Source organism: Meriones unguiculatus, chromosome 17 (assembly GCF_030254825.1).
Source record: "Meriones unguiculatus strain TT.TT164.6M chromosome 17, Bangor_MerUng_6.1, whole genome shotgun sequence".
Classification (NCBI taxonomy): Eukaryota; Metazoa; Chordata; class Mammalia; order Rodentia; family Muridae; genus Meriones; species Meriones unguiculatus.
The window spans coordinates 80,821,340-80,835,183 of NC_083364.1; the positions used below are offsets into that span (position 1 = coordinate 80,821,340).

Sequence of the window (13,844 nt, forward strand, 5' to 3'; positions counted from 1 at the left end):
GTGCTCCAAATTGGTTAGTAAAACTTTAGAGTAATTGGCAGCAAAGGCAGCTGCACAAAAGAACATAATCCACATGGACTTTTTACCTGTTATCATATAAAAATTCTCTTTGGCAGAATTTATTATAGTACTAATGCCTGGTATATGATGCATGTGTTTGTTGATTTTTCTCAAACTCTATCTTCAAGGCATATAAAAATGAGAATAAACTTAACATCCCTGAAAGACATATTCATAATAAATTACTGCTCAGAAAGTGCAGTTTTCAAGTTTAATTGCCTTGTTCCTCTCAATAAATCTATAGTGTCTTGCTGTATGAGAGGAATAAATGAGAGGTATGATTCAGGATTCATGTGCTACATGAACTTAATGCAATCGAGAATATTGTATTTCACTACCTAGTTACCTTACAATAATTGCTTGTATATAATTAAGACACTTCAATGCAAAGAAATAGTTGGATAAAATATTTTGTTGATGCATAAGTTTCCAGGTTTAAATGAAGACCACCAATTTAAAATCATGTTTAAAATACAGTATTAGAAAAAATTCTCCTCTATAACAATAAGCAGTTGATGTTTTTATTATTACTATTATTTTGATGTAAGTCAGTAGGAAAATTGACCTAATTAATTTTGGTTCCATCCTCCACTGTGTGGATTGCTTTACTGTCCACAGTGGAACGGTATCTCTTTTTATTCTTAGTCTACTTTTTAGTAACAAAAAATATCTAGGCACCATCTCAGTCATGTATTTCAATATTTATATTTTTTGTAATGTTTATAAAGTACTAAGATAAAATATAGATTTCTAACTATCTAAGGAGTAGTTGGTAGAGTTTGGTCAATTAGTAAATCAGACAATATCATATCAAGAATGAAAAATGTTATATAAAATATTTATGTAATGTTAAAAATTGTAAACTAGAGCTTAGGGCATGCTTGATAAGTTTAGTACCTTTGAGAAACATCTCCACATTTTATATTAGTTTTTCATTTTTATCTTAAATATCACTTGCTTATGTTCAAAAAGAATGATAAGCCCAGTGTCTATTGACTGTATCCTTTTAACTTAAATCATGGAAAGGTTCATTGGGGTATTTTACTTTGTTTTCTGTTCCATCTTTCATGACATTCTTTTTCTCACAGAAGGCACTGGCATTCATTAAACTGTGTTTCACAATACTATAAGTTTATGACATTTTGTATAGTGCTCAATTTTACCTGTACTTTTAGGCATCTACTGGGGTCTTAGAATTTTTAAACAACTGGGAGAGAAGAATTGGAGATTGAGTTTCTGACGTTGCTGATTTTACTTAAATGTTGGGGCACACTTAGGTCATTTCATTTACCTTGAAGATTAAGTCAAGGCCAAACGCAAATCTGATCATCGTGACCACCAAAGTCTGAGCTGAACAAGGATGAGCTGAACAATGGATATGCCAAATTTAACAACAACAACAACAACAAAATCAAAACAACAACAACAACAACAAAAAACCTCAAGCTCTCAACCCTACAACAAAAAACTGCAGAAAACTAAGAATGGAAAAGTGATCCTCCTCAGAAAAATGAACACTAATTTTTTGATGAATGCCAAATGGTAAGTTCTGAAAACACATGTACAAGCAACATTATATGTACTCAACAGGTTATATTTTGAAATATGTGTGTGAGTCTGTGCATGCATACGAAAAAAACATGTGCATTCAATATCAGTGAAAAAGATGTCATCAATTACAAGGAGGGTAGGAAAAGGTACAAGGGGGGTGGAGGGAGAAAAGGGAAGGGATAAATGTTGAAATTAAATTATATCCTCAAAAAATAAACAAGAAAAGCACAATGAGAAAATAACTAGGATTCTAGAGAAAACTGCACTTGAAGGATGGATATGAGGAGGGTAATAGAGCTCAGAGTAAAGACGCTTGTTCTCAGTCTGATGGTTTGAATGTGATCACTGGGACCCACATATGGAATGAGAGAACTGACTCCCACAAGTTGTCCTCTGACATCTGCATGCAGCCTATGACACATGTGCCTTCTACCTATGGAATTAATAAAACAATACTTATAAAAATAGCAGCCTATGAACTACCTTATGGTACACTTTTCCTGAAAACAGTTGACCAAGTGTATCCAGCAGTATCTCATTATTGATGACAACAGTACCACATTAACAGAACAACCCTGTGGAAGTTGTATGCAGAGAACGCAGTCAAGAAAAGGTAATTTAGTGTCTAATCAAACTGTCAGCCTTTCCAGAATAGGCTTCAGTCCCAGTGATTACATCCTTATCAAATGGTCATAACCATAGTTTTAAAAATCAGGGTGCAAGAGTAAAGCCAGACAATGCAGGTCCTAGCCCCCAATATACTGGTGAAAATTTCACCATGCTGGTGAAATTTTATGCTTCAACTGCAAACTATTAAGTCTATTTCTTTTTTTTTTTTTTTTTTTTTACTTTAGAGAGTATTATTAAACTGCTAAGGCATCAGATAATTTCCAGATAATAGCAATATATATATATATATATATATACATAATATTAGTAAGACTTACTTGAAGTCACCATAGAAGTGCTGATTATTAATATATCTGAAAAAAATAAGTAAAATTAAGATAATTTATACGTTTAAGTGAGTATTAGTTATCCATTATATGTTTGCCCTTTATAATATTTTACCTTGTTGTAAATTATTAGTACATGATACTGATTATGTATTATTTTATTCAAACCTAGAGATATAGATTTATGTTATTTTATTTTTTACAGCTATTATTAGTTGACAAACAGTTGTGCATATTTATAGCAATCAATGTGACTCTGTAAGAACTGACCTAAAGTTATTGCTGCAATTACTGTTGAGAAGTTACGCAAAAAGGGACTATTTCTAACAGGAACTCAATGACTGGCTCTTTGGTCTCCCCACCCCTGAAGGGAGGAGCAGTCCTGTTAGGCCACAGAGGAGGACTTTGCAGCCAGTCCTGAAGATACCTGATAAAAGAGGATCAGATGAATGGGGAGGAGGTCCCCCCTATCAGTGGACTTGGAAAGGGGCACGGTGGAGATGAGGGAGGGAGGGAGGGACTGGAAGGGAATGAGGGATCGGGACACGGCTGGGATACAGAGTTAATAAAATGTAACTGATAAAAAAAAAAAGATGCTAAAAGAAAGCAGAGTTGATTTGATACTCCTGTGTTATAATATGAGTTTGGGCTGCAGATGTGGCTCAGCTGTTAAAGGCTGGGATCACAACCAAAATTATAATAGAAGTTTATTGTCAATCACAGATACAGTGTGAATCGCTTTTCATCTGTCATCTGTGCTGTTTTTGCTTTTGCATTTTTAGCACATATGTAGAAAAGCTATTAATCGCCAATTTAAGTTGTAATGGACAGCAAAAATAAGTGATATTAAAATGATTATCACATATATTAATAAAGGGTTATATGAACTATTTAATGTTTCATCCAATGTGGGGGAGGGGCTGAAGAGATGATGACTCAACAGTTAAGCACATGTCACTCTTGCAGAGACCTTGATCTCCTTCCCAGCAGCCATATAGTGGTATCCAACCATCTGTAACTCTACTTCCCAAAGATAGAGCACCCTCTTTTGACCTTCATGGCCATTGGACATGCAGGTAGTATGCACACAGATAAGAAGCAAAACATTCAGTCCTTAAATAAATAAAATAAGGGGGACAAGATGGCGGTGCCAGGAGAACACTGTGTCTGAGGAGCACGACAACATTTTCCATACAGCAACCAAGAGACTGAACTCTGATCCCTAAAACAACAGTGATCGTGTTTCCCAGGTGAGAGGAAACCCCCACGGCGTGGGAATCAGTCTGGTCCACTCTCAAGTCACCCAGACAGAACCCGGAAGAGATCACGGGTCACACAGGCACTAGGTCACCAGAACAGAGCCACAAGCTTGTGTGTCCTGAACACCTTCCCAGGCTGATCGGTGGGCACAAAAAACACCAGAGACTGTGAGTCCCAGTAATGAAAAACCGCACAGGGAAGGAAGGAAATGGTACTGACTTGGGTCATCCAGTCTTTCTCTGGAAAAAGTCTCACAGACCGGTGGGTACAAGCCACTATCACTGAACTAGGCACCAGCCGCAGACACAGACAGTTGCTGCTTGCCAGCTCTCTGGCACAGACAGAGCTTTGCACCTTAGGGCAACAGAGACTGGGAGTCCTTGTTGGGAGAAAACCCCACAGGGAAGAAAGGAAACGGCACTGACTTGGGTCACCCAGTCTTTCCCTGGAAAATTCTTGCAGACCAGTGGGTACTAGCCGCCATCACTGCACTGGGCACCAGCCACAAGCACAGACAGCTGGTGCACCCAGCTCTCCAGCAGAGACAGAGCTGTGTGCCCCAGAGCACCAGAGACTGGGAGTCACTGTTGGGAGAAATCCTCACAGGGAATGAAGCAAAAGGGACAGACTTGGGCCACCCAGTATATCCCTGGAAAATGTCCCGCAGACCAGCCCAAACCAGGGACCTGCTGTGCACCAGATAGCCTGCTGTTACCAGGAGAGCAGTACCCATATGCCAACCTCAGACCTACAGAAGCCAGGAATCCCCAAGATCAACTCCCAGATACTGCTCCAAGGGGCAACCAATTATCCCAAACAAAACTGACCAAACCACGGGACACACAGGTTACAGCACCAGATCACTAAATTTACAGCAAGAAACCCAGAAGCAGGGCAGCTGTCTTCAGGACTTCTCCAGGTGAGAGGAGAGCCCTCTCGAATAACAAGAACCACAGTTACCACCCAGGTCACTATGCCTGAGGTGAGCAGCGGCAACTCCTGAAAAACACCAGCCATCCAGTGACTATACCCAAAAAGCTGAGAAGGCTTCCTTTAGGAAAAACCATCTTCCTGCCAAGGGGATTCTCTCCACCACAGGATTCCATGAACCACTAGAAACTAAATCCAAACACCTAAGATAACCCAAAGGGGAGAGGCCAACGTAAAAGCTCAACCAACAAAAGACAGAGCAATATGGCATCTCCAGAACCCAGTTATCCAGGGGCAAGTAACCCTGGACACCACAGCATAATTGAAATTCAGGAAGATGACCAAAGATCTGTGCTCATGAAGAGGATAACAGAGGAAACAAATAAAATATGTAAAGACCTAGAGGAAGATAAAAACAAACAGATTATGGCCATCCGTAAAGAAATACAGGAAGTTGCAGCCAAACAGTTTGTGGTTTTTAGAGAGGAAATGCTTAAATCACTGAAAGAAATAAAAGAAACAAAGGATTGTTCAAACAAATAGCTGAAGGAATTGAAGGAAAAACAGGAAAATACAGTCAGAGAGGTGAAGGAAATCAACAAAACAGCTCAAGACCTGAAGATAGAATTGAAAAAATTAAAGAAAACACAAATGGAGGAAATTGTGGAGAGAAAGAACACAGGGAAGAAAAACAGGAACTACAGAGGTTAGCATAACCAATAAACTACAAGAGATGAAAGAAAGAATCTCAGGTGGGGAAGATATAATGGAATAAATAGATGTATCTGTCAAAGAAAATGTTAAATCTAAAGAATTCTTGACACAGAACGTCCAAGAAATTCAAAACAACATAAAAAGACAAAAGCTAAGAATAATAGGAATAGAGGAAAAAGAAGATTCCACGCTCCAAAGCCCAGAAAATATTTTCAACAAAATCATTGAAAAAAACTTCCCCAATTTAAAGGAGAGGTCAATAAGAATACAAGAGGCCTACAGAACACCCGATAAATTAGACCAGAAAATAAAATCCTCCCACCACATACTAATCAAAACAGTAAATATACAGAACAAAGAAAAGATACTAAAAGCTTCAAAGGAAAAAGGCCAACTAACATATAATGGCAAACCCATCAGAATCACATCTGATTTCTCAACATAAACTATGAAAGCCGGAAGGGCCTAGATGGATATCATGCAGACCCTAAGAGAACCTAAGAGAACACAGATGTCAGCCCAGGCTACTATACCCAGCAAAACTCTCAGTCCTCATAGACAGAGAAAACAGGATATTCAGTGACAAAAACAAATTTAAAGAATACCTACACACAAATCCAATGTTACAGAAGACACAAGCAGGGAAAATACAACCCAAGAAAACTAGCTACTTTCAAGAAAGCACAGGAAATAATTAACCTCACTACAGTAAAACAAAAAGCAACCAATCACACAACCTTATGACCACAACCAACATCAAAATCAAAGGATCTAACAGCCACTGGTCATTAATCTCTCTCAACATCAATGGACTCAACTCTCCAATAAAAAGACATAGACTAACAGAATGGATGTGTAAACAAAACCCAACAATCTGTTGCATATAAGAAACATACCTAAGTCACAAAGATAGACATTACCTGAGGATAAAGGGATGGAAGACGGCTTTCCAAGCAAATGGACCCAAGAAGAAAGCAGCAGTAGTCATTCTAATATCTGATAAAATAGAGTTTCAACCGAAATTAATCAAGAGAGATTGGGAAGAACACTTCATACTCATCAAGGGAAAATTCCACCAAGAAGACATCACAATCCTGAACATCTATGCCCCAAATACAAGGCCACCCACATTTGTAAAAGAAACATTGATAAAACTTAAACCACACATAGATCCTTACACATTAATAGTGGGAGACTTCAACACCCCTCTCTCAACAAAGAACAGGTCAACAAAACAAAAAATAAACAGAGAAACAGTATCTCTAACAGGGGCTATGAATCAAATGTACCTAACAAACATCAACAGAACCTTAAACCCAAACAAGAAAAAAAAATTACCTTCTTCTCAGCACCTCATGGAACCTTCTCCAAAATAGACCATATGGTTAGTCACAAAGACTCAACAGATTCAAGAAGATTGAAATAATCCCTTATATCCTATCTGATCACCATGGACTAAAGCTGAACCTCAAAAACAACAGAAATAGCAAAAAGCCTACACACACACATAGAAATTGAACAACTTGCTACTAAATAACAGCTAAGTAAGGGAAGAAATAAAGAAAGAAATTAAAGTCTTCCTAGAATTCAATGAAAATGAAGACACAACATACCCAAACTTATGGGACACCATGAAAGCAGTGGTAAAAGGAAAGTTCATAGCACTAAATGGCTTCAAGAAGAAATTCAAAACATATTACCCAAGCAACTTGATGGCTCACCTAAAAGCTGCAGGGGGAAAAAAAAGCAGACACACTGAAAAGGATAGTGGAAATAACCAAACTCAGGGTTGAAATCAATAAATTAGAAACAAATAAAACACTGCAAAGAATCAATGCAAGCAAGAGCTGGTTCTTTGAGAAAATCAAAGAGATTGACAAAGAGATTTTCTTTGAGAAAATCAAAGAGACACTACCCAATTAACGAAATCAGAAATGAAAAGGTGGACATAACAATAGACTCTGAGGAAATCCAAACAATCATTAACACATACTTCAAAAGTCTACATGCCATAACATTTGAAAATCTAAATGAAATGGACAATTTTCTTGATTGATTCAACTTACCAAAGCTGAATCAGGACCAGGTAAATCAATTAAATAGTCCTATATCCCCCAAGGAAATAAAAGCAGTAATCGAAAATTTCCCATCCAAAAAAAAAAAAAAAAAAAAAAAAAAAAAGCTCAGGACCAGATGGTTTCAGTGTAGAATCCTACCAGACCTTCAAAGAGCTAACTCTAGATCTCTTCAAACTATTCCACAAAATAGAAACAGAAGGAACATTACCAAACTCATTCTATGAAGCCACAGTCACCTTGGTACCTAAACCTCACAAAGACCCAACAAAGAAAGAGAATTTCAGGCCAATCTTGTTTATGAAGATTGATGCAAAAATACTTGCAAACCAAATACAAGAACACATCAAAGATATCATCCACTATGACCAAGTGGGCTTCATCCCAGGTATGCAGGGGTGGTCCAGTATACAGAAATCCATCAATGTGATCCACCATATTAACAAACTGAAAAAAAAAAAAACGACATGATAATCTCCCTAGATGCTGAAAAAGCATTTGACAAAATCCAACATCCATTCATGTATAAAGTCTTTGAGAGATCAGGGATACAAGGCACATATCTAAACATAGTAAAGGCAATATACAGCAAGCCTACAACCAACATCAAACTGAACAGAGAGAAACTTAAAGCAATCCCACTGAAATCAGGGACAAGACAAGGCTGCCCACTCTCTCCATATCTCTTCAACATAGTTCTGGAAGTCCTTGCTAGAGCAATGAGACAGTTGAAGGAGATCAAGGGGATACAAATTGGAAAGGAAGAAGTCAAATTATCACTATTTGCAGATGATATGATAGTGTACCTGAGTGACCCCCAAAATTATACCAGGGAACTCCTACAATAGATAAACACTTTCAGCTAAAGTGGCCGGATACAAAATTAACTCAAAAAAATCAGTAACCCTCCTGTATACAAAAGACAAAAGGGCTGAGAAAGAAATTAGGGAAACAACACCCTTCACAATAACCACAAATGACATAAGGTACCTTGGAGTAACCCTAACCAAGCAAGTCAAAGACTTGTATGAAAAAAATTTCAAGTCTCTGAAGAAAGAATTAGAAGATATGAGAAGATGGAAAGATCTCCCATGCTCATGGCTTGGCAGGATTAACATAGTAAAAATGGCCATCTTACCAAAAGCAATCTACAAATTCAATGCAATTCCCATCAAATTACCAACACAATTCTTTACAGACCTGGAAATAAAAATTCTCAACTTCATATGGAATAACAAGAAACCCAGAATTGTTAAAACAATCCTCTACAATAAAAGATCTTCTGGAGGTATCTCCATCCCTGATCTTAAGCTGTACTATAGAACAACAGTTATGAAAACTGCATTGTACTGGCATGGAAACAGGATGGTGGATCAATGGAAGCGAACAGAAGACCCAGAAATAAACCCACACACTTATGGACACCTGATCTTTGACAAAGATGCCAAAACCATACAATGGAAAAAAGATAGCATCTTCAACAAATGGTGCTGATCCAACTGGATGTCTACATGTAGAAAAATGAAAATAGATCCATACTTATCACCCTGCACAAAACTAAAGTCCAAGTGGATCAAAGACCTCAACATAAAACGACACATTAAATAGGTTAGAAGAAAAAGTGGGGAATACCCTAGAACTCATTGATACAGGAGACAACTTCCTGAACAGAACACCAACAGCACAGGCTCTTAGAGCAACAATAAATAAATGGGACCTCATGAAATTGAAAAGCTTCTGTAAAGCAAAGGACCCCGTCATCAAAACAGAACGACTGCCTACAGATTGGGAAAGAATCTTCACCAACCCTTTATCTGACAGAGGGCTAATACCCAGTATATATAAAGAACTAAAGAATCTGAAAAGCAGCAAACCAAGTAATCTAATTAAAAAATGGGGAACAGAGCTAAACAGAGAATTTTCGACAGAGGAATATCAAATGGCAGAGAAACACTTAAAAAAATGCTCAACCTTGTTAGCCTTTAGGGAAATGCAAATCAAAACGACCCTGAGATTTCACCTTACACCCATGAGAATGGCCAAGATGAAAAACTCAAGTGACAACACATGCTTGAGAGGTTGTGGAGAAAGTGGAACCCTCCTCCACTGCTGGTGGGAATGCAAGCTTGTACAACCACTCTGGAAATCAATCTGGCACTTTCTCAGACAACTAGGAATAGCGCTTCCTCAAGATGCAGCCATATCACTCCTAGGCATATATCCAAAAGAGGCTCAAGTACACAATAAGGACATTTGCTCAACCATGTTTGTAGCAGCTTTATTTGTAATAGCCAGAAACTGGAAACAGAACAGATGCCCCTCAACTGAAGAATGGATACAGAAATTGTGGTACATCTACACAATGGAGTATTACTCTGCAATGAAAAATAAGGAAATCATGAAATTTGCAGGTAAATGGTAGGACCTGGAAAGGATCATCCTGAGTGAGCTTTCCCAGAATCAGAAAGACACACACAATATATACTCACTCATATAGACATATAACATAGGATAAACCTACTAAAATCTGTACATGTAAAGAAACTAATCAAGAGAAAGGACCCTGACTAAAACGCTCAATACCCATCCTGAAAGGCAAAGAGGATGGACATCAGAAGAAAAAAAAACAAACAAAAAAAAAACAGGAAACAACCTAGGAACCTGCCACAGAGGGCTTCTGAAAGGCTCTGCCCTGCAGACTATCAAAGCAGATGCTGAGACTTATGGCCAACTGTTGGGCAGAGTACATGGAATCTTAGGTAAGAAGTGGGAAACTGTAGGAGCTGGAGAGGACAGGAACCCCACAAGGAGAATAACAGAACCAAAAAATTTGAACACAGGGGTCTTCCCAGAGACTCATACTCCAACCAAGTACCAGGCATGGAGATTACCTAGAACCCCTGCACAGATGTAGCCCATAGCAGTTTAATGTCCAAGTGGGTTACATAGTAATGGAAAAAGGGACTGCCTCTGACATAATCTGATTCGTCTGCTCTTTGATCACCTCCCCCTGAGGGGGAGCGCCTTACCAGGCCACAGAAGATGACAATGCAGCCACTCCTGATGTGATCTGATAGACTAAGTTGAGAAGGAAGTAGAGGAGGACCTCCCCTATCAGTGGATTTGGAGAGGGGCATGCATGAAGAAGGGGAGGGTGGAAGCAGGAAGGGAAGATGGAGGGGCTTATAATAGGGGGATACAAAGTGAATAAAGTGCAATTAATAAAATAAAATTAAATTAAAAAATAAATAAATAAAGTTCATCTAAAATATAACATTTCATATAATTTTAGCTTATTGTGAATTAAAAATGTATATTGACTCAGAAGTGCCCTTTGTATCTAAATCTAAAGATAAATCTTTTATATTCTTAAAAGTTGTTTTACAACTCTTAATTAGTTGCAGAATAATTGTGCGTATCTATGGGGTTTAATGTGAGGTGACCATTGTGCTGTTAAGTATTGACTCAACTTAAAGTCAATGCAGGAACTGTGAGAACCCAAGATGTTTTAAGAGAGTAAAACTGATTTGATAACTGGTTTTATAATAGGTTTTATAATAGGATGAAAAACATTTGAATTTTTTGAATATTTATCAAAGGGCACCTACTTTTGAGTCCTTTTCTGGCCCGTTCTCATGTTATCATATTCATTATCTGGCTGTGATATGGTAAGTTTCCAGAAACTGAATAATCTGTTTGCATAATTTACAAAAGCGATTTGCTTTGTCTTATATTAATTCAAGAAAGTACCTATTTCTTCATGTTCTAGTTATACAGAATGAGCTGTGTTCACTACCAGATCTTGCCATTCCTAAAACCAGTAATTTCGCTAACTTATTGGAATGGTGTCAATCTCAAAACAATGGTACCCATAATAATATTTACTAGAAATTAAGTACTGCTTCAGTATGAAGTACTTGTTATAGAAAAGCTTCAGTAAAGCAAAGAACACAGTCAATAGAGCAAACTGAAAGCCTAAACAATGTGCACACATGCACACACACACACACACACACACACACTCACATAATAAAATCATAAGTAAAAAAATAGTATTATTAATGCTGACCAGAAGTTGTCATAGAACTGCTGGTTGCTAGCTTATCTGCAAAGATAAATGAGATTAAAATGATTTTTATATAATTTAGACTGTTTATAAAGATTTTATCCTACATATATCTTGTGTGTATTTCATCCCAGAAAGCTTCAGCTTATTCAATTTAATATTTTTATATGCTCTATGCTCTTTGTACATGGTGAGTATAAGGCTTAATCTTTTATGGTTTAGGTTAATGTTTTACAGTTATTTTAGTTGAAGATAATTTTGCATATGTATGGGATAAAATCTGTGTGTTCTTTTAAAGATTTCTTTATTTATGTTATGTAGATGAGTAGTCTATCTGTATTTATGCACACCAGCATGCCAGAAGAGAGCATTAGATCCCAGTATACATGGTTTGAACCACGATGTAGTTGCTTGAAATTGAACTTAGGACCTCTGGAAGAGCAGACAGTGCTCTTAACTGCTGATCCATCTCTCCAGCCCAAATATGATGTTTCTGATACATATCTACAAAGTGAGATAATTAAATTAATAAACTAATGGACAAATATATCAGCTCAAGTACTTATTACTCATTGATTTTCAAAATATAAAAATGTAAGTTTTAGACTTTTACCTATGGTTTTTTTCTTTTCTAAATAAAGCGTGTTATTTAATGGCCATTAAGTAAACACTAGAATTTACTAATCATATGCCTATGATTTCAGAGGTTCTAAGTTGGGCACACTTAGTGGTCATGGTTAGATTATGAGATGAGAAAGCAAGAGGGAACTTTTTTGTTTTCCCACATTGACACAACCTTTGTGGCCCTGGGCATGTCATTTTCCTTGATTAAAATATTTACTTGTTTTTTAATTTTTTTATTTATTAATTACAGTTTATTCACTTCATATGCCTGCTGTAGCACCTTTCCTTATTCCTTCCCAATCCCACCCTTCCTCCCTCAGCTCCTCCTATGCCCCTCCCCAAGTCCACTGATAGGGGTGGTCCTCCTCCCCTTCTCTCTGACCCTAGCCTATCAGGTCTCATCAGGACTGGCTCCTTTGATTTCCTTTGTGGCCTGGTAAGACTGCTCCCTTCTCAGGGGGAAGTGATCGAAGAGACAGCCACTGAGTTTATGTCAGAGACAGTCCCTGTTTCTATTACTATGGAACCCACTTGGATACTGAACTGTCATGGACTACATCTGTGCAGGGGTTTTAGGTTATATCCATGCATGGTCCTTGGTTGGAGTGTCAGTCTCAGAAAAGACCCCTGTGCCCAGATTTTTTGGTTCTGTTGCTTTCCTTGTAGAGTTCCTGTACCTCCAGGTCTTTCTATCTCTTCCTTCCTTCATAAAATTCTCTACACTTTGTCTAAAGGTTGGCTTTGCTTCTCCTTTGATACCCTGCTGGGTAGTCTTTCACGGGCCCTCTGTGGTAGGCTCCTGTTCTATTCCCTGTTTTCTCCCACTTTCCACTTCCGATGTCTGTCCCATTTGGCTTTCTGAGTGAGGATTGATCATCTTGCCCAAGGTCCTCATTCTTGCTTAGCTTCTTTAGGTGCACAGATTTTAGTATGTTTATTCTATATTATATGTCACCAAGTGGGTTCCCTAGTAAGGGGAACAGGGATGTCACTGACATGAAATCAGTGGCTGGCTCTTTGATCACCTCCCCCTGAGGGTGGAGCAGCCTTGCCAGGCCACAGAGGAAGACAATGCTGTCAGTCCTGAGGAGACCTGATAGACTAGGGTCAGATGAAAGGGGAAGAGGACCTCCCCTATGAGTGGACTGGAGGGGGGCATGGGAGGAGAAGAGGGAAAGAGGGAGGGGTTGGGAAAGAATTAGGAAGAGGGCTACAGCTGGGATACAAAATGAATAAATTGTAATAAAAAATAAATGAATAAAGAAAAAAATATTTACTTGTTTTTATAATATGTGTGTGGGTGTCTGGCCTTCTTATATATTTGTACACTCAGGGTGTGTGTGTGTGTGTGTGTGTGTGTGTGTGTGTGTGTGTGTGTGTGTGTTTGTGTAGTACCAATGGAAGGCAGAAGGCACTGGGTCACTTGAAACTGGAATTGCTGATAGTTGTCCATAATGTACATGCTGGAGCCCAACTCAGGTCTCCTGCCAGAGGAATAGTCACTTTTAACTACCAAGCTATCTCTCCATCCTCTTATTTATCCTTTCATGTCTTTTTACATGTGAAAAATTCACTTCCTTAATGAGTCCTCCTGAAAATTAAATGATG

The 13,844-nt window shown here is 38.1% G+C and overlaps 1 protein-coding gene across 5 annotated transcripts in view; it reads right to left on the minus strand.

Moving 5' to 3' along the window:
* The window catches only part of Tmprss15 (transmembrane serine protease 15), a 130,808-nt gene that overhangs the window by 100,244 nt on the left and 16,720 nt on the right, over positions 1-13,844 (minus strand). For 3 of the 5 annotated variants that reach the window (XM_060370672.1, XM_060370670.1, XM_060370674.1), the window contains one exon: positions 2,559-2,594. The exons of 1 other annotated variant lie outside the window; for it this stretch is intronic. In XM_060370672.1, coding sequence (XP_060226655.1) covers positions 2,559-2,594 — 36 coding nt within the window. Of the gene's footprint in view, positions 1-2,558; positions 2,595-6,391; positions 6,728-13,844 lie in introns of those variants that run through there. One more of the 5 variants, XM_060370673.1, reaches the window with a different exon arrangement.